Genomic DNA, 18,361 nt, shown 5'->3' on the forward strand with positions numbered 1-18,361 from the left:
GTTTAGCTCTTCTTATATTGTTGGTTCTATGCACATAAAACATTATAGCCCAGTACAGGCCCTTCGGCCCACAATGTTGTGCCAACATTTTATCCTGCTCTAAGATCTATCTAACCCTTCCCTCCCACATTGCCCTCCATTTTTCTATCATTCATGTGGCTATCTAAAAGTGTCTTAAATGTCCCTAATGTATCTGCCTCCGCCACCTCTGCCGGCAGTGCCTTCCACACACCCACCACTCTCTGTGTAAAAAAAAACTTGCCTCTGACATCCCCCCCCATACCTTCCTCCAATCACCTCAAAATTATACCCCTTCGTGTGAGCCATTTTTGCCCTGGGAAAAAGTATCTGACTGTCCACTCGATCTATGCCTCTTATCATCTTGCACACCTCTACCAAGTCACCTCTCATCCTCCTTCACTCCAAAGAGAAAAGGCCTAGCTTGCTCAACCTATCCTCATAAGACATGCTCTCCGATCCAGGCTGGATTCTGGTAAATATCCTTTGCACCCTCTCTAAAGATTCCACATACTTTCTATAATGAGGCGACCAGAACCTAACTCAATACCCCAACTAATGAAGGCCAACACAGCATACACCTTCTTAACAACCCTATCAACCTGCACGGCAACCTTGAGGGATCTATGGACGTGGACCCCAAGATCCCTCTGTTCGTCCACACTGCTAAGAGTCCTGCCATTGACCTTATATTCTGCCTTCAAATTCGATCTTCTAAAGTGTATCACTTCACACTTTTCCGGGTTGAACTCCATCTGCCACTTCTCAACCCAGCTCTATCAATGTCCTGTTGTAACCTACAGCAACCTTCTACACTACCCACAACACCAACCTTCGTGTCATCTGCAAACTTACTAACCCACCCCTCCACACCCTCATCAAAGTTATTTATAAAAATAACAAAGAGCAGGGGTCCCAGAACCAATCCCTGCAGAACACCACTCATCACCAACCTACAGTCAGAATATGCTCTGTCTACAACCATCCTATTTCTTCTATGGGTGAGCCAATTCTGAATCCACACAGCCAAGTTTCCCTGGATCCCATACCTCCTGAGCCTTCCATGAGGAACCTTATCAAATGCCTTACTGAAATCCATGTAGACCACATCTACTGCTCTACCTTCATCAATGTGCTTTGTCACATCCCCAAAGAATTCAGTCAGGCTTGTGAGGTGCGACCTGCCTCACAAAGCCGTGCTGACTGTCCCTAATCAGCCTATGCTTCTCCAGATGCCCATAAATCCTGTCTCTAAGAATCTTCAGTAATTTGCCACCTTCCAATCATCTGGCACTACTCCTGTGGCCAATGAGGATGCGAAGATCATCGCCAAAGGCGCAGCAATCTTTTTCCTCGCTTCTGCCGATAAGCTTGGACTGGGAAATGCAGCAAGGCGGTAGTACTCAGGAGAGTGAGTTTGTGGAATGTCTAAGGGATGTTTTTCTGGAGCAACTTATTGAGGAGCCCACCAGGGGATCGGCTGTTTTGGATTGGGTGCTGTGTAGTGAACCCGAGGTGATTAGGGAACTAAAGGTAAAGGAACCACTGGGAACAAGTGATCACAATATGATTGAGTTTAGTTTCAAGTTTGAGAAGGAGAAGCTGATAACTGGTGTATCGATATTTCAGTGGAATAAGGGAAATTACAAAGGTATGAGAGATGAGTTGGCCCAAATTGATTGGAGGAGTAAGTTAGCTGGAGGGACGGCAGAGGAAAAATGGAAGAAATTTCTACAGGAAATAAGGACAATGCAGGACAGATATATTCCAAGAAAAAAGAAGGTTTTGAATGGAAAAAAGGCACAGATGTGGATAACGAGGGAGGTGAAGGATAAAATAAAAGCAAAAGGGGCGGCGTACAAAGTAGCAAAAATTAGTGGGAAAACAGAAGATTGGAACGATTTTAAAAATCTGCAGAGAGAAACTAAGAAGGTCATTAGGAAAGCAAAGATGAGTTACGAAAGGAAGCTGGCGGACAACATTCGGAAGGATTCTAAGAGTTTTTTTAAATACATAAGGAATAAAAGAGAGACACGGGTTGACATAGGACCAATTGATAACGGTGCAGGAGGTATTATAATGGATGATAGTGAGATGGCAAGGGAATTGAATGAATATTTTGCATCGGTCTTCACCGTGGAGGACATAAGCAATGTGCCCATTAGTCAGGAGTCTCACGAATTGGAGCTGAGTTCAATTGAGATTAATAGGGAGAAGGTGCTTGGAAAACTAAAGGGGCTTAAGGCTGATAAGTCTCCCGGACCGGATGAGGTGCATCCCCGGGTTCTGAAGGAGGTGGCTGTGGAGATAGCGGAGGCGTTGGCGATTATTTTTCAGGAATCGATAGATTCTGGCATGGTTCCGGAGGACTGGAGGGTAGCGAATGTAGTTCCGTTATATAAGAAAGGTGGGAGGCAGCACAAAGGCAATTACAGACCTATTAGTCTGACGTCAGTGGTGGGAAAATTATTGGAGTCTATCCTCAAGGAGGAGGTTACCGAATACCTAGAGGCGCAAGGCAAGATAGGACCTAGTCAACATGGTTTTGTGAAGGGGAGGTCCTGTCTGACCAACCTATTGGAGTTTTTTGAAGAAATCACAGGTAGGGTGGATAAGGGAGAGGCGGTAGATGTTGTGTATTTAGACTTTCAAAAGGCCTTTGATAAGGTGCCTCACAAGAGACTGATTAATAAGATGAGAGGTCATGGAATTATGGGCAGGGTAGCAAAATGGGTGGAGAATTGGCTGGTTGGCAGGAAGCAAAGGGTGGAAATAAAAGGATCTCGTTCTGGTTGGTTACCGGTTACTAGTGGTGTGCCGCAAGGGTCGGTGTTGGGGCCTCTCCTTTTTACCTTGTACATCAATGATTTGGATGATGGAATAAATGGTTGTGTGGCTAAGTTTGCGGATGACACCAAGATAAGTGGAGGAGTAGGGAGCATAGAGGAAATAGAAAGAATGCAGAGGGACCTAGACAGTTTAGGAGAATGGGCAAGAAAATGGCAGATGAGATTCAATGTTGAGAAATGTGCAGTTGTACACTTTGGAAGTAGAAATAAGCGGGTAGATTATTATCTAGAAGGAGAGAAGATTGATAGTGCGGTAGTACAAAGGGACTTGGGGGTACTTATACAAGATACCTTAAAAGTTAACCACCAGGTTGGATCGGTGGTTAAGAAAGCGAATGCTATGTTGGCATTCATCTCGAGAGGTATAGTGTATAAAAGTAAGGAAGTGTTGATGAGGCTCTACGGGGCGCTAGTGAGGCCTCATTTGGAATACTGTGCGCAGTTTTGGGCCCCGCATCTTAGGAAGGATGTGCTGACGTTGGAGAGGGTTCAGAGGAGATTTACGAGAATGATTCCAGGAATGAAAGGGCTTAAGTACGATGAGCGTTTGTCGGCTCTTGGACTGTACTCGCTGGAGTACAGAAGGATGAGAGGGGACCTCGTAGCGACATTTAAAATGTTGACAGGTAAGGATAGAGTAGATGTGGCTAGGCTGTTTCCCTTGGTGGGCGTGTCCAGGACCAGAGGGCACAATCTTAGAATTAGAGGGTACAGTTTCAAGACAGAGATGAGGAGAAGTTTCTTTACCCAGAGGGTGGTGAAATTGTGGAACTCCTTGCCACGCACAGCAGTGGAGGCCAGATCAGTGGGGGTGTTCAAGGAGGAGATAGACAGATATCTAAATAGTCAGGGTATCAAGGGATATGGGGATAAGGCTGGCAAATGGGATTAGAATAGTTTTTTTTTTCTCTCTCTTTTTTTCCCACCCCATTTCTTTTTCCCTTTTCCTTGGAGCAGACTCGATGGGCCGAATGGCCTGCTTCTGCTCCCTTATCTTGTGATCTTGTGATCTTGTGACTTATCCTAATGTTTTTCAAAAGTTCCAGCTCATCCTCTTTCCTCATGTCGACATGTCCTAGCATAACAGCCTGTTGTACGCCATCCTCACAAACGTCAGGGTCTTTCTCACTGGTGAATACGGAAGCAAAGTATTCATTAAGGACCTCCCCTACCTCTTCCGACTCTTGGCACACGTTTCCTCTTTTATCCCTGATCGGTCCTACCCTCACTCTCGCCTTGGGGTTTTCCTTGATTCTACTCGCCAAGGCCTTCTCATGACCCCTTCTAGCTCTTCTAAGTCCATTCTTAAGCTCCCCCCTGGCTACCTTGTAACTTTCCAGGGCCCTGTCTGATCCTTGCTTTCTAAACATTAAGTAAGCTTCTTTCTTCTACATTTCTTGTCAATCCTGGTTCCTTCACTCTACCATCCTTACCCTGGCTCATTGGGACAAACCTATCCAGAACCCCATGCAAGTACTCCCTAAACAACCTCCACATTTCTGTTGTGCACTTTCCCAGGAACATCTGTTCCCAATTTACACTCCCGAGTTCCTACCTGATAGCATCATAATTCCCCTTCCCCCAATTAAATACTTTCCCATATCATCTGCTCCTATCTCTCTCCAAGGCTGTGGTAAAGGTCAAGGAGTTATGGTCACTGTCCCCAAAATGCTCTCCCACCGAGAGATCTGAAACCTGATCAGGCTCATTGCCTAGTACTAGGTCCAATATGGCCTCTCCTCTATTCGGCCTGTTCACTTACTGTGTCAGGAATCCTTCCTGGACACACCTAACAAACTCTGCCCCATCTATCTCCTTTACACGAAGGAAGTGCCAATCAATATTAGGGAAGTTGAAATCACCCATGACAACAACCCTGTTATTTTTGCACTTCTGCAAAATCTGCCTCCCAATATGCTCCTCAGTGTCTCTGCTGCTATTGGGAGGTGGGGGGGGTGGGAGGTGGTCTTTAGAATGCTCCGAATAGAGAGATCACTCCCTTCCTGTTTCTGACTTCCACCCACACTGACTCAGTGGACGATTCCTCCAGGACATCCTCCCTTTCTACAGCTGTGACACTGTCCCTGATCAGCAAAGCCACATGTTTCCTAATATATGCTTTAAAGGTTTCTTGAGTTACTTTTCTGATGGTGGATATTAATCCATTTTGTTTCACTGACGACCACTAAGAAGATCTTTATTCCTGAACATTCTTAAGAATAGATACTGTTATTTGACATTATCAGTAATATGGAGAATTGAACTTAATAAAAATATGATTTTGGCTCCACTTTGCTCAAAATATGTCTTGAGTGGTATCTCTACCATATAATATGGTTACTAGCTCTGAATATATACCTTGTGTTTATGGCCAATAAAAGAAAGCTTTGCTAAGCTACAAAGTTATGCAAAATTTGTCACAAATCACAGTTTTTCATCTCTTACTGTAGCTGTATTAATATTGAAAACCACATTTCTCAGATTCTTAATGAACTATTGTCTAGAAGGGTTGCTCATAATGCCTCTGTCTCTGGCCTTGTGTTGCTGTAGGGTCTGCAAGTGACAGTGTGAGGATAACCATCCATTCTGTTTGCTGAAGCGGCTGACCTGATGTATCCGGAATCGACCACAGACTCACCAGCTCGACTTTCCCTAAGGCACACAGGCTCACCGGGCATGATTTACAGGTGGGGCACAGACAATGAGTGGAATGATTTACATGTGATGGATATATTGTCTAGACACAGGATCTCCAGGTGTGATTTGCAGTTTAAGCACTAGCTTTCTGTTTACAAGTGAAAGAACTTTCAAATTTACACAGTGAAACTCTGATAATCCAGCTCACTCAGAACTTTGGTGGTGCACCAGCAGATGTTCCACATTATTGGATGTTATTCTATTAATACCCCAACACACTCCTTAATTCACTATTTTTAGATATTATACAGTATTATAGTAACTATCTCAATAATGATCTTTCTATTCGGAGCATTCTACAGACCACCTCCCACCCCCCCCCCCACCCCCCCCCCCCCCCCCCCCCCTTATTGAGATAGTTACTATAATACTGTATAATATCTAAAAATAAAGGGAGTAAGGGAAATGGAACCCTGATCAGTTTAAAGAGATCATGGGAATCAGGGCCCTGATAATTAGGAGGGGAGCACAGGAACCAGGGCCCGGCAAATTGAAATTAAGCATGGGAACTGGCATTCTGGAGAGTCAGAAGAGAGTATCAGAACTGAGGGGCCGGCAATTTAAAAGGGAACATAGCAAATATTACCTGGTGAGCCAGTTGCTGAAACATTGGGATCTCTGAATGGTCAGATTTATCAGAGATTTACTGTAATACCTTTTTACTGGCAGAGAAATACATCCCAAGATGGTTTACAGAGGCAAAAGGGGAAAATAAGTATTCACTAAATTAGGAAATTTGAAGAGGGCATATGAAAAACATCTTAAATAAGGAACGAGAAAGGCAGAGGAATTTCGGACATAGAAGTTTTGGTGGCTGAAGGTACAGCCGCTGTTGGTGGTGCAAAGGCTTGGAGGTAGCACTGACATCTTTAGGTGGAAGATCAAGCATTAAATCTCCTCCAGACAATTGAGTATGTAATCTAGCTCAATTTACACAGTGAATTTTTGTACAGCACTGAAACTTGGTATTGTATGCCATAATAATAATATAGTGAATTTTCAGTTTAAATTATAAAATTAAGTCTGTAGAAAGTGCTAAAATATGTGATCTATATCATTTAAGAAGCAGTTGGATAGGTCTGTGGTAGGGGAGGGCTTGGAGGGATATGGGCCGAATGCAGGAAATTGAGACTAGCTAGGTAGGCACCATGGTCTGCATAGACTGGTTGGGCTGAAGGGCCTGTATCCATACTGTCTTGCTCTATGATTCCACTAGGGGAGGTATAAGCAGTTGAAATATAGACCAGGCTGATCTCATTGAAGTGAGGAGTGGGTTTTAGTTCCCTGTTTCTCTGTCCTCTGAGACTCTGACAGGAGTGCTCCCACTGGGCCAAGGGCTGAAGGAGATCGCAACCAGGGAAGGGCGAGTTTGAAGGGACTGTAAATGGGATTGAGGATTTTCAGGTAAACATATTGGTGAAATTAGAGGCTTTGAATGTTAGTACAGCTGGGTGTGATAGAGGAATTTGGCTTAGAATGGAACAGGATGCTGGTAGAATATTTTGAATGAGTTGGATTTTATTTAAGATGGATCTTGAGGTTGGCAACAAGTGCATTAGACAAGCCACCCCTAAGGGGAGAATGAAGTTGTGAATTGTGGTTGTCTCATTGGCTTTTCATTATTCTCCATTTAATTAATTTGTTTGCAACATGTATTACTTGACTTGATGCTAATTTGCTATTCCAATGCATTGGACTTTATCATTGATAATTATTAAGTTCTGTATTTGAGTGAAACATTTTGGAAGTGTGAGATCTGGCCAAATGCTTCAGCTGATTTCAGAAGATGTTTGCAGATGCAAATTTGGATGTTATTTTAAATTGAAACCTGAATGTCACAGAGGGAAGACTTGCAGTAAAGGATACTGACAAAACTGAAAAAAGCAAGTGAAGCTATTTAAATTAGGACCAACAAGTGTTGGATTAAAAAGAACCTGAGATGAAATATTTGCTGTGCTGAGAAAAGTGGAATTAAAGTAGGAGTTTAGTTTGTTTTCCATGCACAATGCAGGAAGATAGTATGGTGTAATTGGTAACAATGGAAATCTGAATTTTAGGTAAGCATCATTAGTATTTCTTTAAATTAATTCCTTAAGATTGTATTTTGTAAATTTGGCTTAACCTAATAATTTGTCTAAAAGAAGTTAGTAATTATAGGACCAGTAGATGGTGCACTTGATGCAGCTGTGATGGATTTCTGATGTACTCTCTCCTACAGACCACAAGAAGCCAAGTGTAGTGCAATATGTTTTCTGTCTCATCTTATTTTGTCAGAAACAAAAATGGGCAAATGTTACTGAGAGTGTTCCAAATGAGTGTTTAAATTTTGATGTGAAGTATGCAAAATAAGATTTGCGTACTTCACATTGCTGCAGCAAGCAGAGCTGCTTCCTCACAGCTCCAGCAATCCGAGTTGAATCCAGATCTCCAGTGCTGCCTGTAAGGAGTTTGCACATTTTCTCTGTGACTGTTTGTTTCCTCTGGGTGCTCCAGGTTCCTCTCATATCCCAAAGCATGTGGGTTAGTAAGTAAATTGACCCAAGTGTTTAGGTGAGTGATAGAAATCTGGAGGGATGTTGATAGGAATGTGGGATGAATAAAATGAGATTTGTGTAGATGTGTTCATCATGCTTGGCACAGACATGATGGGCCAAAGGGCATGTTTCTGTGCTCAATGATTCTAGTAACTTTGTTTATTTTACAGGGATAAGATATGTATTTTACTCAAATGCATTATTTACCTCTAAATGCAATTTGAAAATCAATTGTGTAAATCAAAGATTTTTTTATTAGGAAATGTTGGCTGACCATTATATATACGTTCAATACATAACTGTACCTGTACCAATGTGCTTTTTCATTGAGTGGTTGGTCAAGTAGCTGATGTCTGGATCCTTAATGAAATCTAATTTCTTTTTCATCCAGATAGGATGGGACAGGTGAGAGAAAAATCAAGAAAATGACTGTTGTACTTCTGCCTCTCATGGTGGCAGTGTTGCAGTGCAATAGTTGATTATCTGCCTTGTTGGCCAAGAGAGTGGAGACAAGGTCTGTAAAATGCCATTTGCAGGTATTATGTGGCACATTTATAAAGTCTTTCTTATTGGCATTTAACTGGGAGGAGGCTGTTGAGTTTCTAGCATTGTAAAGTGCTTCTGTACCTCCTGATCCTAAATTTTAATTAAACTCCAAAACATTAATTGTATTTTGATTTTTGCTACAACACTTGCAGGGAAGTAATTATTCTTTCTTGAAAATAATGTACATAAAACAGGGATATTGGAAATAAATAATGCATTTGATGTAAGAAAAAATAATTGTTACTGCCATTAAAAATGAATTGTGTTAATGTTTATATACATCATGAATAGAAATTTAAAACTGGGCCTTTGTTCTCCTTGCCTTCCCAAAGGAGGATACTACTTTAGCAAATAGCTACACAATATCCACTCTTTGGTACTTGGTCTTTTTTAGTACTGCTTTGCAAATTTGCATATACATCCTTGCACCTTCTCAGTATGGATCAAGAACTAGTGATCTTGCATTGCATGTATGAGCAGACAGGCCCTAGAAGTTCAGTGACTGTTAAATCTCCCATGCCTTTTGGAGATCCTTCTAACACCTGATCTTCAGCAACATTGTGCTTCAGGGATTAGATATGTATTGAATTGGGCATTATGAATGTGAATTGTCAGCTCTAGTTGATTTAGAAATGCCATTGTTGAATGGTTGTACACTCTGCAGTCTTCAAAGAAAATGCTGTAGAAAAAAGGTATCTTTGTTGAAAAATGGCTTTCTTTGGTTTTCCCTTCAGTGTCCATTGTTTACTTCCAGAAGCGCTAACCTTTTAAATCATAGCAACTCCCATCTAGGGCCTAAAGATTGCATCATGGTGACCGTTATATCCACCAAATGCTTTGAGGTGTGGTGGATCTAAATGGAATTCTAGCCAAGTGCAACTGCAGCATAATTTTATGACCAGTTTCCATTTTAAGGTTGCTGACCAATACTATTTTCCATTATGACAGCAACTCATATCACTCTGGTGGTGTGAAAGTGTTAACGAAGTTGAATGTTTCCTTTAGCTGTCATTCTCTCATGGAGGTTAAATAACAAATTATATGTGACATTGCAAAACTAGTTAAAGCAATTGTTAAAAATGTGGAACATTCTGAAATAAGTCTCTACCAATAATACTTAAGCATATTTATTTTCTCTGTGTTTCTGCTCATTTTATTCATTATAAACAACAAGCATACCTAGCAACAAGGCAGATGGTTATACTTGTTTGAGACCAGTCATGTCAGGTCCTTGGCATTTTTGCAGGACTTCCTCAGGGCAGAGTTCCGGGCCCAACCATCATTAGTTATTTTTTCATTCACCTTCCCACAGTCATAAAGTCAAATGCAGGGAGTTGCACCCCTTGGATGAGCACAGGCCTGATCAGGGTGTGCAACAAGACAAGGACACACAATTCCTAGACAGTGGCCAAACCTGGAAGGTTTAACCCTTGACATTCTTTGGTATTGCTACTGTTTAATCACCTACCATCAGTCCTGGTGGTAGTGGTGATGGTGCTGGGTAGTCAGATTGTTTGGAAACTTAACTAGATCAGCAATGTAAATACTATGGTTAAAAGAGCAGGTTGGGTATTTTGTGGTAAGTGACTTGCCTTCTGATTTCCCCTGTCTTTCCATTATCCTCAGTTCAGGAATGTAATAGAATACTGGATGATAGCTGCCCTAACAATACTCAAGAAGCTCAGCACCTTGGGGCAAGGCATTCTTTTTGATTGTGAGCCCATTGACCACCTTAAGCAATTTACTCCCTGGTAAATTGCTGCAGTATGCATTGTTTAGGAGATGCGCTACAGTAACTCACCAAAGCTTCTTTAACATCTTCCAAATCCACTGCCACAACCACCAATAAACAAGAGTTGAGTCTGAGAATATCAGTACTTCCAAATTCCCTTCCATTCACATACCATCCTATCTCGAAAATGCATGCCATTTCATTTTTGCTGGGTCAGAATCCTGTAGCTCTGTTATGGCATAATTGGAGTACTTTCACCATTCAGATTGTAGTGGTTGAAAAAGTGGGCTACTGTCATCTAGGGGTAGACAATAAATAATGGCCTTGCCTTCTTGTGAATTTTTGTTTTAGAAATGTCTTCTATGTTTGCACATTAAATAAATTTTATTTTCCCTTATTTCCGATTTTGCTGTTTATTACAAAAAGAATTGAGAAGTAGCTTTTAATTTTTTATTCTTTGGCATAAAGTTGAGTTGATAGAAGCATGAATTTGATCTGAGTTTTTTCTACAGGATTGTCAGGGATTAGCATAATTTATATTTAGAAAACTACCACAGTAGTTTAAAAAAAATCAAGTGTGAATGAATTGGTCAGTTTCTTGAGTCAAAATCAGCATTTCATTGTACACAGTGTTTACTTATAGTAGTGGGATACAAAGAAAAAGAATCATACTTTTGCATTGTGTAATTCTCCATGTTTTATCTGAGGACAACATAAACTTGACTATCTTCAATTTTGGGATCTGCCTCGGTGTTATAATGCTCATTACCCATCTACTAGTACTTAGTGCATATTTTATATAAGAATCTAAAAGAAATGGTTACTAAGAATAATAAAGGAACTGTTATGTTGCTCATGCTGTAATTGAATTGAGAATTTAATTGGCAGTCAATAAGTAAGTGAGGGGGATTTTCCTCAACCATTGCCTTCTGCTCACCCATTCCCCACTGAAATGTAGTATTTGTGGATGATGGAAACATTCTACTTCATGTTGGAACTTAATTTGACAATTTGGCCTGTAGAATTTATTAAGAAATTTGATTTCTTTTTTTTAGTGAAGTTAGAATAATTCAATGTGGTTATTTTCTCCCTCTGGAAGACTTTGTAAAGACAAAGCTCTTTTGTAAAAGGAATATAATAGTGTAGCTGTTTTATTTTAAATATACCCTCGTAAAAAGCTACCAATAATGTACTATACTTTTATTGCAAGTAAAATTTAGCCTTATTTTCTTATTTAGATATAATCGAGATTTAGTTGATGCTATGTGAATATCTTTGTTATTTGATTTATGATATGCACTTTTTCTCTTGTCATGCTGCCTGAAGTGCCCGATACGGGAGTCCAAAACGGCAGTTGCAGTTTTACAGGTACCTGCTCCAGATAGCATGTTTCTCAATCATGTAGCTTGCTTCTATTTGTAATTAGCTGTAGTTTGCTTGTGTCATATTGTTGTGCTGATTCTCTGTAGTCTGATTAATTTGCACTTGTGCTATTATGACATCATCTTTGGAACCAAATTTCCATTGCACTGTACCTAGTAATATTTATCTGCCATCATGTTGTGCCACACAGTTCCATCTTTATAATATTATGCTAAATGTGAACAAAGTACTATATTTCTAACCAAATATTCTTTACCTTTAAGTTTTACATGTAAACTCTCACGTCTCCTCTAGGTTAAAAAAAAGTGCTTTGTGGCTCAGATGGTCATGAAAATGAATAATTCTGTTCTATGGGCCTCAGAATTTGATCCCTGAGTTGCACTGTAATGTCAGCTGAGTAGCATTTGCAGCACTTACTCCTTGGATGAAGGAGGAGGAAATTGAGCAGAATTCCCACTCCCATTTGTAATCCAGTAATCTTGCTGGAAATACATGTGTGTGTGTTGCATTTAAGTCAATTGTGACACTCTAGGAGTTAAATGCCGGCAATACCATCTATATATGTAAGAAAATAATGGTTACATAGAGGACATGTTGGCAGAGAAGGAAATAAGAGAGAACTGCTGCAAAAGTAAATTTTTGTTTCAGTCAGTGGTGTCGAACAAAATGGAAAAAAAAGGTTTAAAAGTTGTAAGGGGGTGTTGAAAAATTTGAGAGTTTGAGCTGGAGACACCTTTACACAACTACACCTGGTACATGCCTGTTGCATGATTTTTATGTGTGTGCTATAGTTTATTTTGATTAGCATTGCTTTAGTTTTAATGACATTTTATATAATTGTGAAAGATTTATTTTTATATTTTGTGTGAGACACCACTAATTCATATCAATTGTAGAACATTGTTTTTATGGAACGTAACAAATATTTCTTCAGGAGAGCTGTCAGTGATGTTTTCTGCGAGCAGCGGGTCCATTTTGTATCCCTATGATTTACTAGAATTTGCTGACGCTAATAATGAATTGTGAAATCATAGAAACAGTATTTCTCAGAAACTGCTTAAAAAATCTAATGGCAAATTTCACCTCAGTTCCATTATGGCATAATTTATGAATCAATATCCAGTTCCATGAGGGTATATGTCTAGGAAATAACTGCTGTTTTTAACATAAGTGAAAGATTTTATCCAAATATGTGATAATTTCACTATCACTGGAATATTGTTTAATTATATGACTAAACTTTGGAAGTTAGTACTTTGTTCCTTACAAGATCAAGTACTGGTAAATAGGATTAGTATAGATGGGTGCTTGATAGTCAACATGGACATGGTAGGCGAAGGGCCTCTTGCTATGCTGTATGACTGTGACTCTGGGACAAACAATATTAAGAGTACAAGAGAAGATGCATGGTAACACTATTCTCTTTAAATCTTATAAACTAAATAAAGGAATAATGACCAAAAATTCAAAATTTAGCAAACAACGTGTTTGTGTTTTTGGATCATTGTGAAACAAGGCTCTCCAAGTTCATGAGCTAGAAGCCAGATCTCAAAAAATTGGATTAAAGCACACAGAAGTAGGAATAGATGCTGATAAATCACTTATTTTAAATGGGTGCATAGGAGATTACTGATTAAACAATACAATTTGATGGTTAGAAGTTGTCTCTTGAATAAAAATGAGCATAGTTTAATTTAAATTATTAAATTTAAGGGAACTTTTTGTTTTGCTCAGTGCCATTATCATCTGGTAAAGAACAGCACTGCTGATTAATTAGTATTTTGAATTTAGTGATGGTTTGGTAATGGTAGCATAGCAATCAGAAGATGATAGCTATGCCAGACACTTGAGCATAAAATCGAGACTGACGTTGCAGTACATAGTAGTACTAGAAGAATGTTGCAAGTGACAATAAATCAAAGCACTTTCTGTCTAATCAGATGGGTGGAAAAGATTCTTTGTCACTATTTTGAAGAGGAACAAAGTTATCCTCAGTGTCTAGATCAATGTTTATCCCTTCACCAATATCACTACAAAAGCTTGATGTGTGAAAATTGGCACTGCATGTGCTACATTCCAACTGTGCCTAGACATTAAACAGTACTTCCTGGGTTGCAAAGAGCTTTGAGATGTCTTGAGGTCATAAAAGTTGCTAAAAGCATACAAGTCTTTAAAACTGAATAATTACAGTTTTGTGATGATGAAGGAAAATGGCAGTCATATAGAGTGGCAAAAGTTGCTTAAGGCTCAAAAGAAGCAAAAGTAAATCATGCAGCCCCTTGAACCTGCTCTGCCATTCATTGAGATTACAATCTATTTTCATCCACTTTCCCTTCCAAGTTCCATTTTCCATAGTGCCCAAAATTCTGTTGAAATCAGCCTTGAGTATAGTCCACCACTGATTTTTCATGACGGATGTGGCTAGAGATTTCGAAAAATAATTTACTTCTCCTTGTCGTTCTTGTCATTCGTTTGCCTGTGCCCTCTATTTCTCGAGAAGTGACTGCCTGAGAAAACTGACTCTCAGAATCTATCCTGTCAGCCCTCCTCAGAATCTTGTGCCACTCAATGAATTTATCTTGTTTTCTAAATTTCAGTAAGCATGGAATGCTTTTAATCATTCTTCAAAGAACAGTCTCCTTATTTCAAATAATCAATCTAGTAATCTTAAATAAAAATAGGTTTTAATATTGAGGCTATAGTATATATGTACCGCCTGAAGGAAGCCATAAGGCACACATAATTTCTTCCTTAATATATAGTCTAGACTGATGCATTAATACATTATTGAGGAAATATGACATTTTTGGACCTGCCAAATCAACTCTATGACAACCTGAGCTGGTTAGCATCCTGCAGTGAGCAGCTCACCTTCCAACTCCCCAAAGCTGTTCAGCTGTCAAGAGATTGATAGAATATACACCACTTCTTTCGATGAGTACAGCTTCAACAACTTTGAAGATGCCTATTATCCAAGACAAAACAGTGCTTGATTGGTACTCCATACACCACCTTAAACAATCATTCTCTCCACCTCATTCCCTCCTCTTCCACAAAGCATTCTAATAATTCACCAACAGCATTTGGCAAATTCAGAGTTTCTGCCCCCTCAAAGGACAAGATTTAAAATGTATGGGGACTCGAGCATCCTCAAATTTCCTTTCAAATTGCAGATCTTTCTGCTGTGGAAATGCATCATGCTATATCATTGCTGTGTTATAATCCTGGAACTCCCTGCCTAACAGCACTGATATCTTCACTACATGGGTAGCAATAGTTCAAAGAATTGGTTCACCAATACTTCCTTGAGCAATTAGTGATGGATATTGAATGGCAAGGCCAACAATTCCCAAATACTTGTAATGAATTTTAAAGAATTTCAAGAATATGTTGATCTGAAATTTGGTTTGCCATCAAACATTTGGACTAATTATTACAAAAATCCTTAGGCTTAGGAAGGATACAGAAAGCATGCCTGGCAATTAGCAGAACCTTATAAAGCTGAAAGATCAAGGAGCATGGTCCAAAATGAAGTGAAAAATGCTAGGGGCAGATAACTGTATAGTTCATCACTTAACTCATTGTTTAGTAAATACAGCCCCTCCCCCTCTTACACCTGTTTGGGTTATGAAAATTCGCCCTTAGAATTCACAAATCACTAAAAGATTTGAGGTATGAAATAAAATTCGCTCTCATGGAATTTATATGGGGGAAAAATAATTTTTTTTCAACTCACGTTTTTTGACCCATGCACAGATGGCACATGCATAAAGAAACTCCCTAAAGCTCTTCAAGCATCAAGAGAATGATAGTTCTTATTTTCCATTTTGGAAAATGCTGATACAGGCTGCTTTATAGGAATGCAACCCCACCCTCCACCTAACACAGGGGTAACCTGTATTAAATTGGAAGCTATTGTGGGAATGTTGCATTCTGTGCTGTTCCACAATGCCAGGTACATAAATTAACAATGCAACATTCTAGCAGGGAGGTGGTGCCAAGGTTCAGGTCTTAGCCAAAAGCAATGTCGTCATGTGTTAGCTTGTACTATGAAGTGCTGGGCTCAAAGCCTCCTTGTGGGTGACTCCTGGAAATCTGGCTAATGGTTGCTCAGGATGGTGTTCAGCATATTGAGCCCGTTCATTGGGAGCAGAGGGAGGACCTGTGTAAATGGTGGTAGGAGTGTACCACCTCACATACTACCCACTTCCCCACCCATCAGCTATCACCAGCTTCGTGTGTGGAAGAGTCTGCAGTTCCCACATTGGGCTCATTACAACTTCAGAACCTACAAAATGAGTGGAAATAAGTTGTACTTAATACCAAGGGACTGTCTGAAAAATCAGGGGGAGGAATTGACCTTATAATCAACAGGATAATGTGCTATGTCATTTCTGATAACCTGGAAACTGGAGGCAATTCCACATGATCATTGCAGGGTAGGAATGCTTGTGGGCTTGGAGGTATGAATTATAATATAATGACGGATATGATCACATCTTTTTCCTGCAGTATTGCTGAAAACATGATACCTCGTGATGGATGTGGTACCAAGAAATCATCCAACATGTTCATGTCTTGTCTTCTGCTGATTGTCTATCAAAGTGTAATAAGCTTTCCTATTTCTGCATATCTGGGTAGAGAGCACTGTTTGGCCAAACTGGTCTGCCTGATATTACTATATTGTTTCTCTTCTAAATGCCACATAAGGGATTTCTGTTTGAAAAGTTAGTGGTGCCAATAGGGCTGGAGCAGGAGTGAATAGAGCAGAACCGTAAAAGCTTTATAATACAAGCAGGGAAAAAATAAAAATGCTCAAGACTCTACAAAAATTTGCTATGATGCATTAAATTAAATACTGTTCGCAGCTGATCTTCTTCACAATTTTGTAGAACAAACATTCTTTTCATTAGAATATCATCTAAGGACTTGCAGGATATCCTTGTGTCAAAAATTAAGTTTTCACCTGCGTGAGATGTCTGTTCCACTGTCATTGTTTACCAACCACAGTAAATTGTACGTACATGTTGTAGAAGGGATGGACCCCAGCCTGCAGGATCTCTAGCAATATTGTAGAAAACAAACTGCTGGAGGTCTTGATCCAAGACATTGACTATCCCTTTGCCTCCACAGATGCTGCTTGACGCAGTGTTCTTCCAGCAGCTTGTTTTTTTGCTTCAGATTCCAGCATCTGCAGTCTCTTGTGTCTCCTGGCAAATTGAAACCTGATTACAGTCTATAAGCAGACTTGATCAAAAGGTTATGGTTGGGCACCTAAATAGCCGTGAAAGGTTTGTGCTTCTACTGCATTTATAGTTTTCCAACGGTATTATTTCCTCATTTTTGGTGTTGCTGATGCCAGAGGTGCAACAACCAGCATAAATGATGCAAGTAGGTGATCTGGTTACTCATTTTTCTATTTTTCTAAGTCTCATTCTTTCATAGGATGTGGGAATTGCTGTCTAGGCCAGCATTTAATGCCTAACTCAAATTGCCCCTGAACTGAGTGGCTTGCTCAGCCATTTAAGAGGGCATTTAGGAATTAAATGAGTTGGTTGGGGTCAGGTTAAAGCCCAACTGAGTAGGGATAGCTGATTTCCTTCTATTGAAAGACAATAATTTTATTTCTCATCTATTTTAATTCAAAGTTCACCTTTTATTGTGTATTTTAATTTTGAAGGCTTAATGTAAATATGCATTTCATACAGTATTTAGGAGAGGATTCTCAGGTGCAAAGGTATCATCAGTGTCTCAGCAATGCTAATACCACAGTTAGGGGTTGATTTAATAGGTTACAGAATTGAGAAGTTTAAAATGTTTAAACTGGGGAGTTCAAGCCAGCAATCATAAACTCCAGTACTGTATTAAAGAAAATTGTAGTAGCACTCCAAACACCGAGGAAGCAGCATGGTTTTTTACTCCAGCAAATAATCTAAAATAACCTCCAATGAAATTGTATTTCTAGGAGAAGGAAGCAAAAGGTACATTTATCTTGGGGTTTAACACAATTTTTAGCCAATCATCATCACCCAGTTACAAATATATGAACTCCGCAATTACAAGGAAAAAACTGCATAGTTTTAAGCACTTCATTAAAGGTAAGAGAGGCTGCGTCCCTTTAAGCAGTAAGCAATACTTCATCTGCTACTGTAAGCTTTTAGTGGAAGAGAATGCTGTAAATAATTTAGCCACTATTTGCCAAGATGCAAGTATGCTGATAAGAGCAAATGGGCTGCATCAAGAAACCACTTAATCCAGGGGAGGGAAAGAATTTGGTACTTGCTAATTGCTTTTGATTGATGTAGAACACACCCCAAATATTAAAGTATTGTAGTAGCATCTTGCAGACCCTATAAATGTGCATTCCCAGTTTTTAAACCAAGCAGTTGCTCTAGAAATTGGGTGAGTTTTTCCTTTTTGCTTTTAGTAAAACTGTATTTAATATACACAGTGGATTATGCAGTGAGTGTATCTTCTTGAACGGATGCATGGATACTGACTTTCTTTTATGGCATTAGCCTTTATCTGGTGTTGTAAAGCATTTATGAAGAGTATAGACTTTGTAATTGGAATCACCAAATTTCCTGTAGAAGTTTGAATAG

At 39.6% G+C, this 18,361-nt stretch overlaps 1 protein-coding gene across 11 annotated transcripts in view; it reads left to right on the plus strand.

The window, feature by feature from the left end:
• The window catches only part of kcnab2a (potassium voltage-gated channel subfamily A regulatory beta subunit 2a), a 279,869-nt gene that overhangs the window by 140,369 nt on the left and 121,139 nt on the right, over positions 1-18,361 (plus strand). For 9 of the 11 annotated variants that reach the window (XM_052039399.1, XM_052039396.1, XM_052039403.1 and 6 more), the window contains 2 exons: positions 5,418-5,554; positions 11,703-11,744. In XM_052039399.1, the coding sequence (XP_051895359.1) occupies positions 5,478-5,554; positions 11,703-11,744 (119 nt within the window). In that variant the 5' untranslated portion in view covers positions 5,418-5,477. The remainder of the gene's footprint in view (positions 1-5,417; positions 5,555-11,702; positions 11,745-18,361) is intronic. The other 2 variants (XM_052039405.1, XM_052039407.1) reach the window with 1 other exon arrangement.

Source organism: Pristis pectinata, chromosome 26 (assembly GCF_009764475.1).
Source record: "Pristis pectinata isolate sPriPec2 chromosome 26, sPriPec2.1.pri, whole genome shotgun sequence".
Classification (NCBI taxonomy): Eukaryota; Metazoa; Chordata; class Chondrichthyes; order Rhinopristiformes; family Pristidae; genus Pristis; species Pristis pectinata.